The sequence below is a fragment of the Salarias fasciatus genome, chromosome 4, assembly GCF_902148845.1.
Source record: "Salarias fasciatus chromosome 4, fSalaFa1.1, whole genome shotgun sequence".
Taxonomy (NCBI): domain Eukaryota; kingdom Metazoa; phylum Chordata; class Actinopteri; order Blenniiformes; family Blenniidae; genus Salarias; species Salarias fasciatus.
In genome coordinates, this window is record NC_043748.1 from 22954103 (window position 1) to 22977233 (window position 23131).

Consider the following 23131-nt stretch of genomic DNA (forward strand, 5'->3'; position numbering starts at 1 on the left):
ACAGAACCAAACGGAAATGTTCTCTGTTGAGCGCATGTGCATGCACACACGCACGCTCACGTGCACGTGCACGAACGCACAGATTTGCCTTTTCAAAGCTGTTAGCTGTCTGAGCGCCCAGCACACAGGGTTAGGTCTTTTAGGGACGGGGGTGTTCTAGTGTCAGGGGAGGATAAAGGAAGGAAATTTGGAGGGAAGAGAAGAAATAATAATAATAAAAATAGTAATAATAAATACATTCAGGCACATGTTTTAATTAATTTGATGCAGAAAGGGAAAGAAACGTCTTAACCAATGAAAGCTTTTAGCTGCAGCTGCAGGGCGGAGTCAAACGGCTCCGCCCCTCGGCTCGCCGCTCGCTCCGGTCTGTCTACGTTTAGTCCGCCGCCGGGTCCCGGGTCCCGCCCCCCCACCCCCACCATTAAGAAACCAACAAACAGAGCACAGGAGGAAGACAACCGCCCCCCCGAAATGAACCAAACCGTCATTTAACACTTTTTCATCTTTGATGTTACAAAAGCTGCAGAAGCTAAAAACAGACATTAAGAATTAAGAATTCTTCCTCTTCCCTTCAGTCGGCTGGATGGAGAGAACGGGGGGGTAGAGGGATGGATGGAGGAGGGATAGAGGGGTGGATGGAAGGAGGGAGGGGGATAAAGGGGGGATGGAGGGAGGGAGGAGGGGATGGAGGGGGGATAGAGGGATGGATGGAGGGGACAGAGGGATAGAGGGAGGGAGGGACTGGGATAGAGGGATGGATGTAGGGAGGGAGGAGGGGATGTAGGAGGGATAGAGGGATGGATGGAGGGAGGGAGGAGGGGATGGAGGTGGGGATAGAGGGATGGACAGAGGAGGGATAGAGGGAAGGAGGGGTTTAGAGAGGGAGGGAGGGGTAGAGGGATGGAGGCAGAGAGGCGGGATAGAGGGAGGGAGGAGTTCAGGGAGGGGGGGATGAAGGGTCGGAGGGTGGGATGGAGGGACTGGGATAGAGGGATGGATGGAGGGAGGGAGGAGGGGATGGAGGGGGGATAGAGGGATGGATGGAGGGGACAGAGGGATAGAGGGAGGGAGGGATAGAGAGACAGAGGGAGGGATGCAAGATGAGAGAGAAGCTGCAGCATGTCGTCGTTCCCAGAGTGTGATGGAGGAAATGATGGAGAGAGGCGGCGTCGTCACTCATTCATCACTCATTCATCACTCCAGCATGTCATATCGATGATGCATGAGCAGCAGCATGCACGGCAGCGTGCACGGCAGCGTGCACAGCGGAACCACCAGAGCCAAATGCCACATGCTGGGTCTGTACTGGAGTCCTGCTGAGCGCCACCAGGGGGCGCCAGAGAGCAGGAGCCAATAACAGCCAGAGACCAGCGGGCCCTGGCTCTTATTCCTGAGTGGGAGTGTGTGTGTGTGTGTGTGTGTGTGTGTGTGTGTGTGTGTGTGTGTGTGTGTGTCCATGTGAAACAGGAAGTGCAGCGGCGCCGTCGGTCACTCACCATCGTCCCCACGCTGTACGTGGCGGCGGGGCCGAGCGTGTGGTGATAGGGGTCGGCTGTTGCATAGACTCTGCCATAGCTGGGGGGACAGAGGGGGGGAGGGGGAGATGGAAGGAGGGGGGGATAGAGGGAGAAGGGAGGGGGGACGGAAGGAGGGGGGATAGAGGGGGGTTATTGATAGTTCTACCACTGACGAGCTGAACAGTTCTGCCCCCCCCCCACCTGTCCTGCCTTTAAAGTCTAACAGAATCAATTACAACACCTCTCTCCACACACACACACACACACACACACACACACACACACACACACACACACACGCCGGGGGGGGGGTTCCCTATGCTGGTGAAGGATGACCCTCGTCTCCTCAGTGTCGTCCTGATGAGGAGGATGGAGACAGTGATGAGAAGCAGCAGGGGGGCGGAGTAGCCCCCCCCCCCAGGCTCACCTCACGCCCCGTCTTTTCACCGCTGCTGGTTTGGAACTGATCCTGCGGCTCCTGACAGGAAGAGACGCTGCTGCTCTTCATTCATCTGACTTCACTTTTCCCTCTTTGCTTCCTCCTCCCCTCCCCTCCTCTGCTTCCCGTCCTCCTCCTCTCCTCCTCCTCTCCTCTCCTCCCCCCCCCTCGTCCCCCTCCCTCGCTCCCCTCTTGTAAATGCGGGTCTGCAGGAAGCAGATAAGACTGAAGCAGCGAACCGGCCAGGAATAAAGAGCAAGAACCAGGGAGGTTCGGGGGGGTAGGGGTGGGGGTGGGGCGGGGTCCCTAAAGGAGACAATAAGGCATCAGGACCCAGAGCCACTGAGCAGTGCATGAAGACCACCCCCCCCCCCCCCCCCACAGGATCGTGGGAACCCGGCGCCGCGGTGGGGGAGGAGCTCCAGGAGGAGCAGGAATTAAAGCATCGCCGTCCACTTCCTGCCGCTGCGGCAAGGCCAATAAATCTGACATCATCAATATGATCTGCCGGCGCCGTTTTCCAAGCCGACAGGCTCAATCCTCCAGGATCACACTCCCACAGCGCCTGACAGGCGGCTCCGAGCGGCGGCCATGAATCAGGACGCCGCCGCCACCGCAGGAGCCCGCCTGAGCCAGAGCGACATCACTCAGCAGTGATGGACTTCCTGCTGCCCCGCCCCGCCCCCCCCCAACAGGCCTCAGGCCATTCATAAATACGGCGCTGATGGACGGCCTGTTCCGTCACGAGCGCCGCCGCCGCCGCGGTGCTCAGACCAGCTGGGAGGAGAAACCCTGAACGACCCGCAGCAGCGGCCGTCCATCACACACACTTTCCCTGTGTGTGTGTGTGTGTGTGTCTGTGTGTGTGTGTGTGTGTGTGTGTGTGTGTGTGAGTGCAGCGATGCCTCCCCCCCACCCCCTACCCCCGACCCCCCGGCGGCGGCTCAACACGATGGCTCCGTAGGACGCCCTCTGTCATGTCCTCATGTAGGAGCAGCAGCCGATTGTCTGGTGTTTAATTATGATGGTTCTGTCAGTCGGTGTTAGCTGTCGATCGTTGTTCTGTCAGTCGGTGTTAGCTGTCGATCGTTGTTCTGACAGTCGGTGTTAGCTGTCGATCGTTGTTCTGACAGTCGGTGTTAGCTGTCGATCGTTGTTCTGTCAGTCGGTGTTAGCTGTCGATCATTGTTCTTTCAGTCGGTGTTAGCTGTCGATCGTTGTTCTGACAGTCGGTGTTAGCTGTCGATCGTTGTTCTGTCAGTCGGTGTTAGCTGTCGATCGTTGTTCTGTCAGTCTCTCTGTTAGTTACCGGTGTTGTGGTTTCGGATTGTTCTCTGTCACATGTGATATGTCGTATTGTGAATATATATATATGTTGTGCTGCCCCACCCCCCCTCTCTCTCTTCCTCCCTCCCCCCCCCCCCCCTCTCTCTCTCTCTCTCTCTCTCTCTCTCTCTCTCTCTCTCTCTCTCTCTCTCTCAGCCAGTTTCAAATAAAGGCAGCAGCAGGAGGTTCAGTCTCTTCCTGCTGCTGACATTAAAATCTGTTCGGACAGTAAAAGGCTTCAATCGTACAATATTACAGCTGCCAAACAGGACAAGGACCCCCCACCATGACCCCCCACTGTGAGAGGAAGAACCTGGAGCTGGAGGAGGAGGAAGAGGAGAAGGACGGCGAAGAGTGGGAGAAAGAGCAGGAGGAGGAGGAAGAGGAAGAGGAGGAGGAGGAGCAGCTCACCTGTCGCTGAACGCTGCGCTGCTGGCCGGCTGGGTGAAGCGGTACGCTGCGTAGCCGCCCTGCAGAGACAGCACAGCGTTAATCAAGCATGAGGCTCCACCTGCAGGGCAAAGGTCAAAGGTCATGTCCCAGCAGACAGGGGCCCTGCAGACCCAAGCCCCCTCCCAGGTTCTCCTCCTGGGTTCTCCTGAGTTACGGCAGGAAGACGGCGTCCCGCTGTGCTGATTACAGCAACCAGCCCGACAACCGGTGGACGATAAATAACACCCCCCCAGGAATCACTTCCTGTGTCTCACAAAGACAGACAGACGAGGGGGGACCCAAAAGAAACCAACGCTGCATCCGAGATTTTCACTGAGTCTGCATAACCGTGCGTAACTGTGCCTTTAAGATAGAACTTCGATTTCCCCTCCCCCGCCTGTATGCTTGCCTTACCTTTTCGCTGCCGCTCCAGTTTCATCTTCGACAACAAAAAGCCGTCACCCGGGGCCAGATCAGGGGAATACGGCGGTGGGGAGGCTGGCTGGTCACGGTGTTAGTCACAAAATATGCTTTACGCACAGGGCCGGCGCGGGCTTCTCAGGCGCCCTGGGCAAGCGCGACACGAGCGCCCCGTGGTAGTGTCGCGGAGAGTCGCGCCGCGAGAGCTGTTGAGCGGGGTGGGGGGGCTGGCGAGCGAGCGAGCGAAGCCAAGCAGTGCACTGCTTAAACGGCCGTCACAGCGGCGCCCCTTGGGCGGTGCGCCTCACGGCCTCAGGCGCCCCCTATGGCTCGGCGCCCTGGGCAAGTGCCCCGGATGCCCAGCCTAATCGCCGGCCCTGTTTACGCACAACATTTGGTGCTATTTCTGTGCATAACGGGGCGTCCTGTGGTCTGCTGTCTGCTATGATGCGGCCATTTCCGGGTGCCTTCGTCTCCCTGCTTCTAATAACCGCCTGAGGATCATCTGTCTGGATCTCTACAATACTCCCATCGCTTCACGGGGGAAGACCAAATCTGGCACAGTTATGCATGAGGTTATCCTGTAGCGACATCTAGCGGCCAGAGTCGGAACTTCATTGTATTTTTTTATTAATAGAATCAGTCCGGTTTCTTTTGGGTCCCCCCTCGTATTTATGTTCTTCTTTTGGAAATTCTCCACATTTCAAGGCTTTTAAGCCGTTCAGTCACTTTTTCCCCACTTCAGGTGGTTTTAGCGATTTTTCTTAATTTAACCGTCGTCTGACTCTCTGCAGAAGGAGGACAGACGGAGGACAGACGGAGGACAGGCGGAGGACAGACGGAGGACAGGCGGAGGACAGGCGGAGGACAGACGGAGGACAGACGGAGGACAGGCGGAGGACAGACGGAGGACAGACGGAGGACAGACGGAGGACAGGCAGAGGACAGGCGGAGGACAGACGGAGGACAGGCGGAGGACAGGCGGAGGACAGACGGAGGACAGGCGGAGGACAGGCGGAGGACAGACGGAGGACAGGCGGAGGACAGGCGGAGGACAGACGGAGGACAGGCGGAGGACAGGTGGAGGACAGATGTCCTGGGTCAGGTCAGAACGGGCAGTGGGCTGTTTCCTCATGATCTCCACACTGAAGGAGCTTTCCTCTGAACCATCCTGACCTGACCCCGGAGTGACCCCACTTTGACCCCAGCCTAACCCTGAACTGACCCCGGCCTGACCCCGGAGTGACCCCGAGTCCCAGAGTCAGCCACTCAGCAAATGAACACAGAACTTTCCTTTGCAGTAAAAGAATACAAGTAATTGATTACTGAAGTACCGCTACAGCAGACAGGAAGTGGGTGGAATCGATAGGAAGTGGATCTTTATCACTTCAGATCCACCAGAAGAGAGAGTGAAATACTCACATAGATCTCTGCACCGTAGAATCCGTCCTGGTAGACCACCCTGTGGGGGGGGGCAGAGATTACTGACCGGTACTCAGGACAGACAGTAACTAAATGAACTGATGTAAAAACAAACAAAAGAAAAAGGTAGAAAGAGCTTTACTTCTCATGCAAACGGGTTCTCTGGAAGATTTTATAAAAGTTTTGATTCGGTTCCAAAACTCAAACTCTTTATCATGAAGACAAACCAAATGAAGGAAACACAAAAAACTCCCGGAATTTAGAGTTCGTTAGAGAGATGCTGCTAACCCAAAGCTAATGCTAACCTAAAGCTAAAACTAACCTAAAACTAATGCTGACTTGAAGCTAATAGTAGCTCAAAGCTAATACTGATGTGAAGCTAATGCTAAACTAAAGCTAATACTGATGTAAAGCTAATGCTAAGCCAAAGCTAATGCCAATGTGAAGCTAATGCTAACATAAAGTTTATGCTAACCTTAAGCTAATGCTGACTTGAAGCTAATATTAACCTTAAACTAAAGCTAGCCTAAATTTAATGCTAATCTAAAGCTAATACTAACCTAAAGCTAATGCTGACGTGAAGCTAACGTTAACCTAAATTTAATGTTAACCTAAAGCTAATGCTGAATCAAAGTTAATATCAACCTAAAGCTAAAGCTAATCTATAGCTAATGCTAACCTGAAGTTACTGGTAATCTGGGGTGGGTTTCAGGAGCTCAGTGGTTCAGCTCACTTCTCACGGCACTTTTTCAGCAACATGATCCAAAAAAACCCCAAAGAAGAATAAAAAGTTCTGCATTGATTGGATGGAACCCACGTAGCAGAGTCTCGCTAGCTTCATGCTACTGCTGACTGACTGTTTGACCTCTGACCCTGGGCATGGGCGTGGCGTGCCGAACACTCACGCTCCGTATGCCGGGATGGGCGGCGGCGGCGGTGCTGTGCGGAACGTGTTGTAGACGGCCCGCCCCCGTCCTCGAAGGTGGGCCCCCCGGTAGGCAACAGCGGCCCCTGTGGCCGGGTAGGGAAACCCCGTTACTGTGTGGAGAGAGAGAAAGAGAGAGAGAGAGAGAGACAGAGGGAGAGAGAGAGAGAGAACTTAATAAAAATCGAACATCTTTCTTTGATCATTAAATTGAAGCTGAAGAAGAAGAAAAGCGGAACGTTGACCAGCAGAACCGATGGCTAAAAGAAGAGAACGACCGAAGATTCAGTCTACTTAAAAATAATCAAAGCTCAGGAGTTGTTCAGAAGAAACCACTTCATCAAAAATGATTTTCATTATTTCAATGAAGATTATTCAGCTATTCTGAAAAATGGTCGTGAGGAGGCGGATGTCTCTGATTTTAGCATCATAAAGTTCACTGAGGCTGAAATCTGGACTTTCATGAAAAGCAACTAACTAAAAATTCATTAAGTTGCAAATAATGAAGTTTGAAGAAAAGTTATTTCAAAACACCAAAACGGGAAAAAAAAAAGAAACAAAGTGTTATTCTAGTTAAAAACCAGGAAAAAACTTCTTACTCACAACTTTTGACAGTTTCTTCACTGTTATAAACCAAAGGCACCGAGCTTAGCGGCCAGTGTTAGCGCTCGGCGTCTCGGTGTTACCACTTGGCGTCAGCGCTCGACATTTGCGTTAGCGCTCTGCATCAGCACTCAGCGTTAGTGCTCAGCGTTTGCTTTCGACGTTAGCACACGGCATTAGCACTCGGTGTCAGCGCTCGGCGTTTGCGTTCGGCGTCAGCGCTTGGCATCTCAGCGTCTCAGAGTTAGCGGTCAGCGTTGGCGCTCGGCATTGGCGCTCTGTGTTACTACTCGGCTTTAGCGCTCGGCTTAGCACCCGGCGCTAACCCCTGGCCTTCGCCCTAATGAGGGACGCCCGCCTTGGCCCTGCTGCTCCAGTCCGGCTGACAGGGAGATGGATTAGCAGCGCTTTCAAAAAGCGGCGTCCTGCCGTAGCGTTTCCCTCCATTAGCATCACACTCCATTAGCGGCTCAGCGTCCCGTCCGGCCGGGTGACGCCCATGTGGGCGCTGCTCTGTTTGCCATGCACTGGAGATTTATTACGCCAACCTTGACATTTAAACGGCGCGGACGCCTTAGCGCCCCCGCTAAAGGGCAGAAACCCTCCTGTGCTAGCGCCTCGCCGTTTCCTCCTGAACCGCCGGCATCGCAGATTCCTGCTCTCTCAGAGTTCGATGAGGAGGAGGAGCAGTGGCTCTCCTCCCAGCGTCCTCCTGCTCTCCTCCATCTGTCTCCTGGACGATGTGAGGACAGTAAACCTGCAGCGCGACGGATGGAGACGAAGTTCTGTCTCGAGTCACGGCTAAAAGCTTCACCGATCTGCTCAGAAATGAGGAACGAGGTCAGGATTAACAGATCCAGTCCCTCCAGAGGTCAGGATTAACAGATCCAGTCAATCCAGAGGTCAGGATTAACAGATCCAGTCCCTCCAGAGGTCAAGATTAACAGATCCAGTCCCTCCAGAGGTCAGGATTAACAGATCCAGTCCCTCCAGAGGTCAGGATTAACAGATCCAGTCCCTCCAGAGGTCAGGATTAACAGATCCAGACTCTTCTGTTCAGGACTCCTCTCCGGCTGGTCGTGTGGTGGTGGAGTGGTGGGGTCGGGTGGGTCGAGGTCTTAAGGAGGTTGTGAGCTTGTGAGGTCCTGGGGTCGGGGGTCAGGGGGTCGTGGGGTCGTTTCAGAACTGTCTTGCCGCCTGGAGGCAGGTGTGTGTGTGTGTGCGTGTGTGTGCGTGTGCGTGTGCGTGTGCGTGTGCGTGTGCGTGTGCGTGTGCGTGTGCGGTGTGTGTGTGTGTGTGTGTGTGTGTGTGTGTGTGTGTGTGTGTGTGTGTGTGCTAGCACTGCTCAGGACCGAGCATCCACACTGGAATTTAGTAAAGAGTGATCCTGAATGGTCACGATGCGTTCACTGGCAGATAAACACCAGAGAGTGGAGTAACTATCAGGAGAGGAGGAAGTGTGTGTGTGTGTGTGTGTGTGTGTGTGTGTGTGTGTGTGTGTGTGTGTGTGTGTGTGTGTGTGTGTGTAGGACAGATTTCGTTCTATTGAGCAGAACGTTGCAGCGCTTCTTCACTACTGCGCTGCATTAACATGCAAAGGCTTCGTGCAACATCCAGCCATAAAGCCGGCAGGGAGGAGCAGGAACCCCCCCCAGTGGAACTCCCCAACAGCCTACAGTATCAGTCCATCTCCCGCCTCCGCCGCTCGGTGAGAGTCAATCTGCCGCACTCGGCAAATCCTCCACCGCCGCCGCTCCTCCATCTGATAACCGGAGCCTCCAATCCGCCTCTGCAGCTTTACAGCAGAGCTGCGGGGGGGTGGAGGGTGGAGGCGGGCCGGGATCATCCACTGCTTATCAGGTTGGCTTTGATTCCAGGAGGGGGGGTCGTGTTCGGGGCTCCGGATCAACCGAGCCGCGGCTGATAGCGGCCTGGGGCTGGGCAGGAGGTGGAGGGGGGGTGGAGGGAGGTGGAGGGTGGGGGGGTGGAGGTGGAGGCGGGGGGGGGGGGGGGCTCTTACCGGCGTACAGCTCCGGACCATAAACTGCTCCGACCACCGGGTTCAGCTTCCAGCCTGCAGGGCGGAGAGATGCAGTCAGCTGATGGTGCCACCACCCTGAACGCCTGTCATCCCACCGCATGCCAGCAGGGGGAGCAGCGAGTCGCTCTGCTGCCCCCACCAGGTGGAGGTGGAGCTGAATCAGTGGAATGGTTCAGGACCCCACCTTCTCTCACTCCCCTTTCCCACTGCAGCTAGCGGGTCAACCTGCTAACAATCGGCCTTTCAGTGCTTGCCCACTGCTGTCTGCAGGTTGTGTTTTCCCGCTCTGACGGTGTCCCACGTTGATGACATCATCAGCGCGACGGAGCACAAGAAAAGTAAACACTGCAGCGGAACACAGTCCCCATTACCTGCGGACGAATCTCCTCTTCCTGGACCACGAGAAGCTCTCTGGTCTCGCTGTCCTGCTAATGCTGTTGTCTTGAAGGAAATGTCACGCTGTGTCCAGAAACAACAACTAGCGCGCTAATGTAGCCACGCTAACATAGCCATGCTAGCGTAGCCATGCTAACGTAGCCATGCTGCGTCGACGTCATCACGTAAGTTCCCGGATGTTTCCCTCCCAACAGCTGGTAGCAGCGAGCCGTTAAAACCCGGGTCAACTGCAGGGTTTAACTGTCTGTGGCACGCATTGGCAGGAATCGAGTCGCAAAGGGTTGCAAACCACTTGTAAAAAGGCGTGAAGTGTGCGTAAACCTGTTGTGACTGCGTGCCATGTCGGGACGAGAATTTTGAAATGTTCAAAATTTTGGGCACGACAAAATATCGCGACCGGGCCGTGAACTATGTGCCGACTGTCTGTGAACTCGTTGGGACAATGCAGGAGGATGCGTGGCAGTCATGGCATCATGCCACACATGCCACACACTGCCACGCACTGCAACGAATAGTTCACGAACAGCCCAAGCCGAATTGCGCAACTACGTCGTGCCACTGTGGGAAGCACGTAAACTATGCGCAAACTATGCGTGAATGTGTCGTGCCAGTCTGTGACACAGTCGGGCGAGCATTCGTGCGCATTCCTGAAGTGGTCATGAACAGTGCGGGAGCCTGTCAGTTCGGTGACTCCAGATTGGCACGCCTTGCCACGACAACATTGTGGCAAAAAGTTCTGCAAGTGTAAACCTGGCTTAAGGCTGAATCCAATTTCCCCCCCTGGCCCTCCCCTTTGGCCCTACCCCTCCGTTTCACGTGTTCACGTGGAGGGGTAGGAGTGTCCCGATTGTCATTATGATGGAGGGGTAGGGGGAAGGGGTAGGGCTATTCACCCCTCCAAATGGAGATTCTCCCGAGGCACACTCCAAACGGAGGGGTATGACAGATTTCCCAGAAAGCCTTGCAAAATCGGAAAGATGGCGGCATCCGCAACAAAAGAAGTTCATGAATGTAAGTATTTTCTCAATGAATAAAGTTTTAAGATGTAAGAAAAACATTCTTCTTCGGCAAACTATTGTCGCATCTGCCTACGTCATCGGCAGTGGTGACTACTGATGACGTACGCGATTGTTGAAGGGGTGTCCCAATTCGGAGGGGTTTACTTTCGGCCCTACCCTTTAGCACTCCGTTTCAAAGGGTAGGGCTAAGGGGTAGGGCTAGAAAGAGAAATGGGATTTGGCCTAAGATGCCCAGACTTCGTGTCCCAGACTTCCTGTCTCCAGACTCTTCCTCCAGCTCTTCCGGGAGGATCCCAAGGCGTTCCCAGTCCAGCCGAGAGACATAGTCTCTCCAGTGTGTCCTGGTCTTCCCCGGGGTTTCCTCCCGGTGGGACATGCCCGGAACTCGTCCCCAGGGAGGCGTCCAGGAGGTTTCATCCCTAAAGAGGAGCTGAGCCTACTCAGCTGCTCCTCCGGATGTGGAGGAGTAGCTGATCTATTTTGAGCTCCTCCCTGGTGACGTAGCTCCTCCCCCTGTCTCTAAGGGAGTCCAGCCCCTCTACGGAGGAAGCTCATTTCAGCCGCTTGTATCCAGGATCTTGTCCTTTCGGTCATCACCCAAAGCTCATGACCAGAGGTGAGGGTGGGAACGTAGATTGACCGGTAAATCGAGAGCTTCGCCTTTCGGCTCAGCTCCTTCTTCACCACGATGGACCGATACAACAACTGATCACTGCAGCCGCTGCACCGATCCGCCTGTCAATCTCACCTCCATCCGTCCCCCACTGTGAACCCCAAGATACTTAAACTCCTCCACTTGGACCAGAGTCTCTCCACCGTCCTGGAGGGGGCAGGCCACCTTCCTCTGGTCGAGGACCAGGGCCTCGGTTTTGGAGGTGCTGATCCTCATCCCTGTCACTTCACACTCGGCTGTGAACCGCCCCAGTGCATTCTGTAGGTCCGGGTTTGATGAAGCCAACAGGACAACATCATCTGCAAAAAGCAGAGACGAATTTCTGTGGTCCCCAAACCGGACCCCCTCCGGCCCCTGGTCCCTGAACTGGACCTCCTCCAGCTCCTGGCTGCACCTACAAATTCTGTCCATAAAGATTCTGAACAGAACCGATGACAAAGTTCAGCCCTGCCGCAGTCCAACATGAACCGGGAACAGGTCCGACTTACTGCCTGCAATGTGGACCAGACTCCTACTCCAGTTCTGCAGAGACCGGGCGGCCCTTAACAAGGGGCCCCGGATTCCGTATTCCCGGAGCCCCCCCACAAGATACCATGAGGGACGAATGCCTTCTCCAAGTCCACAAAACACATGTGGACAGGTCGGGGAAACTCCTACAATCCCTCGAGCCCCAATGGAGGGTCTAGAGCTGGTCCAGTGTTCCACGACCAGGACGAAAACCACATTGTTCCTCCTGGATCCGAGGTTCGACTGTTGGTGGAATCCTCCTCTCCAGAACCCTGGAATAGACTTTCCCAGGGAGGCTGAGGAGTGTGATCCCCCTATAGTCGGAGCACACCCTCCGGTCCCTCTTTTTAAACAGGGGGACCACCACCCCGGTCTGCCAGTCCAGAGGCTCCGTCCCGGACCGCCATGCGATGTTACAGAGACGTGTCAACCAAGACAGTCCCTCATCCAGAGACTGAAGGTCCTCAGGGAGAATCTCGTCCACCCCGGCACCTTCAGACCGAAGAGCTGACCCAGCAGGCAGAGCCTCACCGAAACCTGGAACAGTTTCAGAATCAAATCCACTAAAGAACCGAGACGCTCACCGTTGCTGTACGGGTTGGACACCTTCTTGTTTGTCATCACTCGAGCTGTGGCGTTGTTCACCTGCCAGGTGAGAACACACACACACACACACACACACACACACACACACACACACACACACACACACACACACACATACACACGCACACACAAACACACACTGTGTTAAATGACATGACAGTGAAGTCATCCCTTCACTGACGTCTGGTCATTCCAGATGTGGGTCATTCCAGATGTGGGTCATTCCAGATGTGGGTCATTCCAGATGCGGGTCTCGGAGGGAAACATGCACCACAAACCAACAGGACGAATCAGGACTGAATGCTGGGGTCTCCTGCGGTCTGACAGGACCTGATGGGACCTGATGGGACCTGACAGGACCTGACGGGACCTGACGGGACCTGACGGGACCTGACGGGACCTAACAGGACCTGACGGGACCTGATGGGACCTGAAGGGATCTGATGGGACCTGATGGGACCTAACAGGACCTGATGGGACCTAGTTAATGATCGGGAGTCCCAGGTTCTACTCCGTGACGCAGTCATGTGACTAACAGCTGATCCCAGTAAAGACCAGCTGCAGGAGGTCCTGGTCCTGGTCCTGGGCCTGGTCTCTTTGCTGGACCGGACCGGCACCTGAATGAATGGATTATTGTGAAAGGGCGAGGAGTGAGACGCTACATCTGAATGTCCACAGCGATCAGAGAGACGTGGACCAGCCAGAGACCACCGGGACCAGAGACCAGAGACCAGAGACCAGAGACAGGTCTGAGGTCCACAGATCCAGAAAATCCTTCACCTCTGGAAAAGTGACGGAGTAAAACCAAGAGATGGACTTCTAACGAGCGACGAGGAGGAAGAGGAGGAAGAACAGGAGGAAGAGGAGGGTCTCCTCTGATGTCACTCGATGATGAAGATGACGTGTTCGTTCTGCATCTTAAGGCCGTGATGGACAGGTGGAAGTCCCGCCCTCCAGACAGGAAGTGACAATATTCTGCATGCATTCATACACACACACACACACACACACACACACCACACACACACACACACACACACACACACTCACACACACACACACGCACGCACGCCCAAATGCACGCACACACACACAGAGCAGGCTGCATGCGGTTGCATGCGTGAAGTCTCAGCAGGCAGGAGAGGAAGACGAGGAAGAGGAAGATGAAGAGGAGGAGGAAGAGGAGGAGGAGGAGGAGGAGGAGGAAGAGGAGGAGGAGGAGGAGGAGGAGGAAGAGGAGGAGGAGGAGGAGGAGGAAAAGGAGGAGGAGGAGGAGGAGGAGGAAGAGGAGGAGGAGGAGGAGGAAGAGGAGGAGGAGGAGATGAAGAAAGGAGGAGGAGTGAAGCACCTCGATCTTGCGTCCCTCTACGATTGTACCGTTTAGTTTCTCCCGTGCACGATCAGCGTCTGTGCTCGTTTCAAACGTTACAAACCCAAAGCCCTGAGAGGGCGGCGGCAGAGGAGGAAGGTGGACACACACACACACACACACACACACACACACACACACACACACACACACACACACACACACACAGGCACAAACACAAACACACACACCAGCAGGTGAGCAGAGTGGCGGCAACAGATTAATCAGCAGCAGTTAGTGAGGCGTCAGGAAACATCAGCAGCTCGGTCTCACACACACGCACACACACGCACACACACACACACACACACACACACACACACACACACACACACGCAGCTTCACTCAGTCACCCTACAGCCTGGTGAAACAGTAATCATGGTGGCTCGTTGTGAAGGGGTGAGTTGATGTGAATCACTCCTTCATCCTGACGAGACACAACACTTCACCTGACTCCCAGCATCCTCTCTGTCTGCTCTGGAATCCCAGCATGCTCTCTGCCTACTCTGAACTCCCAGAATGCTCTCTGTCAGAACTCCCAGCATGCTCTCTGTCCCACTCTCCTCCTCCAGAAGCTGTTCTTGTTGATGAGCATTCAGCCTATAACTTTGTGGAGGCGTTTTGAGGAGCTGAGACTTTTATTTTGTTGACCTGAGACTTTTATTTTGTTAACCTGGTGGAGTCTGGATGTGGACGACATTCAGCAGGAAGCTTCATGAAGAGAACATTTCAAGTAAAAGAAAATCTTTTTTGTAAAGGAAAGTTTCGTCTTCATATGGAAATGTTTTGAAAATGATGTTGTTTCCATGGAAACAGCAGAAACACTCAAAACCATGTAGTTTCCACATTGGTCCACTAGTTGGTGCTGTTAGCTGTTTCAGTCATGAAACCAAAAACATTTACTATGATTGTGGAGGCCAGGACCAGGACCAGGACCAGGAGAATATGGACAGGGACCAGGATCAGGACTCCAGCTCCAAATGGTTTCCAGTTGTGCGGCTCTGTGATTGGCTGCGGAGAAAGGGGGCGGAGCCTGAGCTGGAATGTGCTGGAAGTTCCAGGTTTCATCAAACTGAGACCAGGACCGGAAAAACAGAAACAATCGAGGGCAAACTCAATCCTGTGGACATTCAGCCAACACACACACACACACACACACACACACACACACACACACACACACAGTCTTGTATTTCTATCCTTGTGGGGACCGTCCATTGACTCCCATTCATGTCTAGCCCCTAACCCTGACCCTTACCCTAACCCTAACCCACACCACAACAAAGCCTAACCCTAAAGAAATGTTTTTGCACTTTTACTTTTTTCAGTAACAACAACATGGTCAAGAAAACACTGTTTCTCCTACTTAGGACCGGAAAAAGGTCCCCACAAGGCTACGTCGTTCCACGTTTTGCTATCCTTGTGGGGACATTTGGCCCCAACAAGGATAGAAATACGAGAACACACACACACACACACACACACACACACACACACACACACACACACACACACACACACTCTTCTCTATCAGCCCACCAGAGGAGGACATGTTGGACCAAATGGCGAAGCTTCAGCGGAAAGAGACGCTTTATTACCGGCCGCTGGAGAGAGGCATCATGGGTAATGGCTCCGCAGATCGCAAACAATAAATGCTTATTATGGTGGAGGAGGCAGGGTGATCCGGTGCTTAATCTCCTGTGTGTGTGTGTGTGTGTGTGTGTGTGTGTGTGTGTGTGTGTGTGTGTCCTCCCAGGTATGAATGGGAATCATCTGGATTCCTGCTTTATGAATGGAGAACCGAGGAGAACAGTGATCTGAGGAGAAGGCTCTGCTGGTTCTGATCCTGGTCCTGGTGCCGGTCCTGGTCCCTGTCTAGATTGTCCTGCTCCTGGTCCTGGTCCCTGTTCTCCCATTGTAACCCCCGATGCACACTGGATGCGGTCCGGCTGCGGAACGGCTGTGGAACAGACACCGCAGCTAATCTGTAGTCATTAAAATCAATGCTGTGTTGCACACCGGCCGCGTCCGGCTGTGGTCCGGCTGTGGTCCGGCTGTGGTCCGGCTGTAGTCCTGCTGTGGTCCTGCTGTGGTCCTGCTGTGGTCCGGCTGTGGTCCGGCTGTGGTCCGGCTGTGGTCCTGCTGTGGTCCGGCTGCGGTCTGGCTGCGGTCCGGCTGTAGTCTGGCTGTAGTCCGGCTCCGGTCCGGCTCCGGTCCGGCTGCGGTCCGGCTCCGGTCCGGCTGCGGTCCGGCTCCGGTCCAGTTGCGGTCCGGCTCCGGTCCGGCTGCGGTCCGGCTGCGGTCCGGCTCCGGTCCGGCTCCGGTCCGGCTCCGGTCTGGCTCCGGTCCAGTTGCGGTCCGGCTCCGGTTCAGTTACGGTCCGGCTCCGGTCCGGCTGCGGTCCGGCTCCGGTCCAGTTACGGTGCGGCTCCGGTCCGGCTGCAGTCTGGCTCCGGTCCGGCTGCGGTCCGGCTGCGGTCCGGCTGCGGTCCGGCTGCAGTCCGGCTCCGGTCCGGCTCCGGTCCGGCTGCGGTCCGGCTGCGGTCCGGCTGCGGTCCGGCTGCGGTCCGGCTCCGGTCCGGCTGAGGTCCTGCTCCGGTCCGGCTCCGGTCCGGCTGCGGTCCGGCTGCGGTCCGGCTCTGGTCCGGCTCCGGTCCGGCTCCGGTCCGGCTCCGGTCCGGCTCTGGTCCGGCTCCGGAGTGCTTGCGGAGCTCCAGTATCTTTCCAGGATCCTATTGTTCGGCACGCAGAAGCAGGTCGGCGCCGGAAGGAAACGCGATACGTGTTCCAAAATAAGTGACTTCAAAATAAAACCTGTGTCGTGTTTTTGCCTTAAAGGAGAACTCTGCAAGCTTTGCTGTAGCGCTCCCCCTGCTGGTCTCCTGTGAAAGCTCACTGTCGTAAACGTCCTCCGCATCTCAGCTGTCTAAGACCTACTGCTCACCTCTGTATGCAACTCGAGTGACGAGCGTGGAGCGGTGAAGCGGCGAGCGGTGGGCGGGGCCGACTGGCAGTGCATGTCGACGGGCGTGTGGATTTTTCGCTGGAAACGCTCGCCGTCCGCCGTCCGCCGCTCGCCGCTCAAGATTGAGCGACAATCGTGTCATTACATTGACTTTGTGTGTTATCTCATCGCACGAAAAATTGGCGTCGCGTCCGGCGGAATCACGGCGTGAGAGCTCTCGTATACAGACTCCGGTGACCCTGCTGTAGTGCTGTCCGTTACGGGTCGGCTCTGGGGAAGCACGGGCACCAGTACCTTTATAACTGTGTGTCTGTCTTTGTTTTGTTTTTGTTTCTTCTTTTTTTTATATGGACCGAGAGTCTGTTCAGTAAGTAAACGAAATGAAATGAATGAATGAAACAAAACAACAAGGTACATTACTTTAACAAAGAGAGGACGTTTTTTAAAAAGGCGTCCAGTTTACAAATTATTTTTACACTTTCATTTTGCAGGAGTGCAGTACATTTAAACATAGAGGGATGACTTGTATAGAAATTAGCTTTCTATACACCTTTTCCTGTACAACACAAACATTAAATGAATTCATCACCAACTTTGTTGTCATTGCAGAGGTTACAAAACCCGGATTGTGTCTATACCTTCATACCATCCCAAAATTTTTGAAAGCTTATTATTACCAGTTCTTAAATTACATATAGCTTGTCTGTAGGCTGTGTTTTCACACAATAAAAATCTCTCCAACTTTAAATCAATTTTAAATTCATCATAAAGATCACAGGAAGACACGTCTTTACATTCTCCAGACCACTTTTGTATAAACTGGTCTGTCAGAGTGAGTCTCAGTGATCATTGGAGATTTCCTGTGTTCTCCAGACATAAGAGAGACCACAGTCATCTGGATCTGTTTCACCTGCAGTAACCATGGAGATGTGTATTCACCTCCACTAAAGATGTCGAACAATAACTTATACATCTTCCGGCTGAGTTTAGATTCCCCACTATTTATTAAAATTCCCCAATATCCAATCATTCTCTTCTGAATCGATACTGACAGTGGGTAACGACCCAGCTCTCCGTACACCATATTAGTGCAGGTGCTCATTTTTACTTTGAGAATATACTTTAGAAATCTGAGGTGAAGTTTTTCTATTTATTTTATTCGATCAGAACCCCAGACTTCACAGGCATCCAGCAAAACTGGAGAGACTGAGTTATCAAACAGCTCTAGTGCAACATCTACTGAGAACTCATATCTCCTGCACCGAGAAGTGACTGCAAACACAGCGCTGGTCGCTTGTTTGTGAAGCTCTGTGATTCCAGTCTGAAATGAGCCGTTATAATTGAATGTGATTCCAAAGGATTTGAAACATGGCACAACCTCAAGCTCCTGCCCGTTACACAGAAAGTTTAGCTTTTTGGTGTTTGCATCTCTGTACCCAAACACGCTTACTTTAGTTTTATCACTGTTCACTTCTAATTTCAATTTTGTAAAATATTCACAAATACAATTTAAAGCATTTTGTAGCCCTCTATCAGTTGTGGACATGACAACAGTATCATCAGCATACAACAAAATTAATCAGGTTTCAATGTAGAAATCAGTTTGAGGATCACCAGTGTCAGCAGGCTGACATCCTCTTTTCAGTAAATGTGTCCTCCAGACCATTCACTAAACAAGGCAAAATAAAAGGGGAGGGAGACCACGTTTCCTTTTCTCCGCATCGTCAGGACTAAAGGTTTCTTCTGTGTTTTGGGTCTGCCACACCCGTGAGTACCTGAGGGTGGGTCGTTGCTAACGCTAGCGAGGGTTTCATGTTTGTTTACGCGCTTTATCCCTGTCCTCCGTCTGAGCGCCGTAAAAGCCGGTTCCCTCCTCAGGATGTAGTCGGTCGCGTCGCTCCTCTGAACGTTGCAAGTACTGTTTTCCAGGACAGGACCCGGCGGGGGGGGGGGGGGGGCAATCACCGTGACAAGCCTTTGTTTACCCCCACAGGGATTCTGAAAACATTTATTGAGGTAAAAAAGTTGCATAGTTCTGCTTTAATAATCAATTTTTTACTTCTTCTGGTAGAAAACAGAACAAACAGCGTGATGCAGTCATGATGCGCTTTAGAAGAACGGCTTTGTACTTCGTCACTGCAGGAAGTCAAACGACTCAAACGGCTCTCTGACCGGAGCGGCTCTGTGCTGCCAGATTCGGCGGGTTTCTGCCAAATCAAGCTTCTTTTTTAACACGTCTGACGGGTTGATGACATGATTATGTGTTAATGACGAGTTCTTTAATATACAAATACAGTTTTAACAGGCATTTTCAACCCAGATGGCGGTTTTGGGCTGCTTTCTATTGAGTTTAATGGGTTTCATATTGTTTGCGGGGGACAGCGACAGATCTGGCGACCTCCTCCAGCGGACTGCAGAGGCACCGCGGGGGGTGAATCACAGAGCTGCGGTGATTCCGGACCGGAGACGGACCGCAGCCAGCGTGCATCGGCCTGAATCTTGTCTGTGGTTCCTTTACTAAAACTAGCAACAGCACCACCTAATGGAACAGCAGGAGAACTACAGCTGCTTTTTACTGTTTCTTCCGTTTCCATGGAAACAGACGCCATCTTCAAACTGAAAAAGTGAAACTTTTCTGGAACGAAAACACCAAAAACCACAAGTCTGCTAAGGAAACGGGATCCAGCTGAGGAACCGACGCCTGCTGCTAAAGCTAATGTCACTGGCTATTGCTAATGTCACCTGCTAATGCTAACACCACCTGTTTGTGCTAATGCCTCCTGCTAATGCTAAGGCCTTCTGCTAATGCTAATGCCTGGACCCACCTCCCAGGCCGACGCCGCCATCAGGAAACAGAAGAAGAAGAAGAAGGAGGAGGAGGAAGCAGCAGGTGACTCACCTTAGATCCTCGTTCATTAAAGATGATCTCCACGTCTAGAATCTTCCCAAAGTGCTGCAGGAGAGGAGGAGGAGGATAGGAGGAGGAGAGGAGGAGGAGAGGAGGAGGAGGAGAGGGGGAGGAGGAGAGGAGAGGAGAGGAGGAGGAGGAGAGGAGGAGGAGAGGGGGAGGAGGAGGAGGAGGAGAGGGGGAGGTGGAGAGGGGGAGGAGAGGAGGAGGAGGATAGGAGGAGGAGAGGAGGAGGAGATTGTATTTTACTGTTATTGTACATCTTATTCTTCCATTTGATCACTAAAACTATGTGTCATACTTAATTTCAGATCTAAATCCATCATGTCACGCAGATACAAAAGGAAGAGAGACAGGGTTCCAACTTTTTAAAGTTTCTGAAGCAAAGTTATGAGGCCTGTTGATGGAAAGTCCATCTTAACATTTAGAGAGAATGATGAAGGAGTCATCCCTTGATGTGATGTGCTTAAAAAATTTCCCACACCATAAAAGCATGGTGACAGAACCAGAAGGGAACGCAAGCTCATATTCCACTGCAGCACTGACAAGTGGAACGTCCAGTAGGTCGAATCTGTGAAGATATTCAGATGCAGATGCAGTCAGGTGCTCATTTTTTATTTTGTTCTTAGCATGGGTTCATGTGGCACGAGGCCTTGTTGAAGCAAATTGGCCTTTGATTATGTTAAAACTTTAAATAAGCATTAAACAAGTACTTTTGTATTTAATTTGTCTTGTTTTTATCTAGCATTATCATTTTTATGTCAACTTTATTTCAGACACAGTTGGTCCATATGAAAAATACAAAAAACATTACAAAACACTAAATTTTTGATTTTAAAATTACCTTTTTTACTTCAGTTATCAGTGGCACAATTTACCCCAGTGTATTCTGACTAATGGCACAATTTACCCCGCACTTGGGGTAAGTTGTGCCACAAAACCACTTTTTTTCCAAAGCTATATTTCTCACACAGTTTATTTAAGATCCAAAGTGATTGCTCCCAGGGATGCACAACATCCTAAACTGTATGAACATATTTTAGTTGCAGGCATTCCTGTTATCCCCTTGTGTAAAAGGCACTTTAAGTAAAAATTGGCACTAACTTACCCCACTCTCCCCTATATAATATTTTTTGGAGTGATGATGTTACCTGAAAGCTTCAGATAATATTAACTAAATATTCCCTCGAGTGCAGTGATCCACATACATACTAGATACATGTGGAGCAACATTAGCAATGATGAAAAAAAAAAAAACGCAGCCACAGCCGGTGCTGCGTTCAGGACGCAAAGGCAGCTAACAGCGAGCGGAGCGCTGTGGAGCGTCTCTGACTGGAGCTGCTGCTGGGTGGAGGCTGGGTGGAGGCTGTGTCAGGCAGAGCTGGGTTACAGCAGCAGTACGGGATCTACAAGAGACCAGCCGCCATAGAAACACCCCAACAAGCTGGAGGGAGAGACGCTGAAGCTAGCGCCGAGGCTAACGCTAGCTAGCGAGCTACCGCTAGCAGTTCACAAGCTAGCATGAGGGATTTTATATACAACAAATCACAGAAATGTGAAAAGACACTTAGTGAACAAACCATCAAGTTAACAGCTGAAACTGACCCTTTAGTCTGATAACTAGTGGAACAGTCTTTGGTTTAATGGGATGATGAGGGGCTGTATTTCAATGGAGACAGAGCCCTCTAGTGGTCATATAGCGCAACTATTAAAACTATATCCTATTAAAACTGCTAAAAAGCTATTTGATATGTTTAGTTTTTTGTGTTACAGAAGTGTACTTTATTGTTCATTATCTTTTACCTCATTTTTAAAAGGAGATAAAAGCTTAGATCTCTGAACAAAAAATCGTTCTCAAGCAGCTGTATTATTCACTCAGGTTATAGATATTAAAGTTAAATTGTTTTTGTTCTAAATTGTTGCCCTTTAAGAGGTAACCAGCTAAGTTTGCATTTTTATTGACCCTTTTCAATAATCTATTTGGTGTGTTTAGTTTTTGTGTTACAAAAGTGCACTCTGTTGCTGTTCATGACTTTTTATGTTTATGATAGGAGCAGACATCATAAGTCTCACTTCTTTCTGTTCCTTTTAATTTCTTTCTTTGAAAAAGAATGAAACAAATAAAATCAATCAATCAATCAATCAATGTTTGGGTTCATTGCACATTTTGATTAGAAAAAAAACCTGTACTATTTAAATTAAAGCCAGTTTCTTTAGCTTAAATTGTCTTTTTTTTTCTTTTAGGGTTTTACATGTTTAAATACATTTTATATGTTTTATATGTCTAACATTGGGGAAAAAATGATCAAACTTGCAAATTAGTCTAGAAAAGACAATGTAAAAAAGAATTGTGATAAAATCGTGATCGTGATATTGATTTTAAAAAATCGTGACATGACATTTTTGCCATATCGCCCACCCCTACGCTGCAGCCCCCGTTACACCGGCTGAGGAAACCTCCACTTCCTGGTCCAGACCAAGAGCTTCCTGCTCTGCAGCCGCTCGCCACAGTGAGGCGCTGCTGCCCCGCTCACTTCCTGATCACTCTTCAGGAACCTGCTGATCAGCTGACTCACCCCGAACATCTGCCGCAGGTCGGGGTCTCGGAAGCGGAACGGGATGTTGGAGACGTGGAGCCGTTTGGGCTGCTGCTTCTCGGACGAGTCGGAGTGGGAGGAGTCTGTCGGCGCCGCGTCGTCCGTCTGCCGGGAAACACACACACACACACACACACACACACACACACACACACACACACACACACACACACACACACACACACACACACACACAGGTCAGCCGCCGGTCAGACGCCATCTTTCAGTCTGCTGGGAAGCGGCGGCAGTAAGCAGGCGGTGAGCGATGGCGTTGAGCCGAGGTTTCAGATTAATCTCCGGAGCTGCAGGAAGATGGAGGCGCTGACAGGAAGGCGTGGATATAGATCCCACAGCGCCACGCCGCCGCGGCCGCCGGGCGCCGCCCTCACCGTCACTACGACAACGCTTCACTGACATGTCCTTATAAATGACGGGAGGAGAGTCAGAGACGGATTCAGCTTGTTGTTTGTGCATTGTGTGTGTGTGCGTTCTCGTATTTCTATCCTTGTTGGGGCCAAATGTCCCCACAAGGGTAGCAAAATGTGGAACGACGTGCCTTGTGGGGACCTTTTTCCGGTCCTAAGTAGGAGAAACAGTGTTTTCTTGACCATGTTGTTGTTACTGAAAAAAGTAAAAGTGCAAAAACATTTCTTTAGGGTTAGTCTTTGTTGTGGTGTGGGTTAGGGTTAGGGTAAGGGTCAGGGTTAGGGGCTAGACATGAATGGGAGTCAATGGACGGTCCCCACAAGGATAGAAATACAAGACTGAGCGTGTTGTGTGTGTGTGTGTGTGTGTGGTGTGGCTGATAGGTTTCGCCGCAGACGGACCATGTTTGATTTCCTGCTTCGTCTTCGTCCAGGGTGAGCCGGCAGACCGGCCAATCAGCTCAGAGCACAGTCCGTCTCCTCGCTTCAACAGGAAGTCAGGCTGCAGGGCGGGGCCAGCGCGCCGTCAGGGGCGCCTGCT

General features: G+C 52.0%; 1 protein-coding gene across 1 annotated transcript in view; it reads right to left on the bottom strand.

Moving 5' to 3' along the window:
- Positions 1-23131, bottom strand: part of LOC115387448 (RNA binding protein fox-1 homolog 3-like) — a 61054-nt gene that overhangs the window by 10762 nt on the left and 27161 nt on the right. The window contains exons 2-10 of the mRNA XM_030090157.1: positions 22145-22270; positions 19560-19613; positions 13675-13767; positions 12305-12365; positions 9105-9158; positions 6462-6594; positions 5557-5596; positions 3694-3752; positions 1497-1575 (exon numbers count right to left, since the gene is read on the bottom strand). Of these exons, the coding sequence (XP_029946017.1) occupies positions 1497-1575; positions 3694-3752; positions 5557-5596; positions 6462-6594; positions 9105-9158; positions 12305-12365; positions 13675-13767; positions 19560-19613; positions 22145-22270 (699 nt within the window). The remainder of the gene's footprint in view (positions 1-1496; positions 1576-3693; positions 3753-5556; positions 5597-6461; positions 6595-9104; positions 9159-12304; positions 12366-13674; positions 13768-19559; positions 19614-22144; positions 22271-23131) is intronic.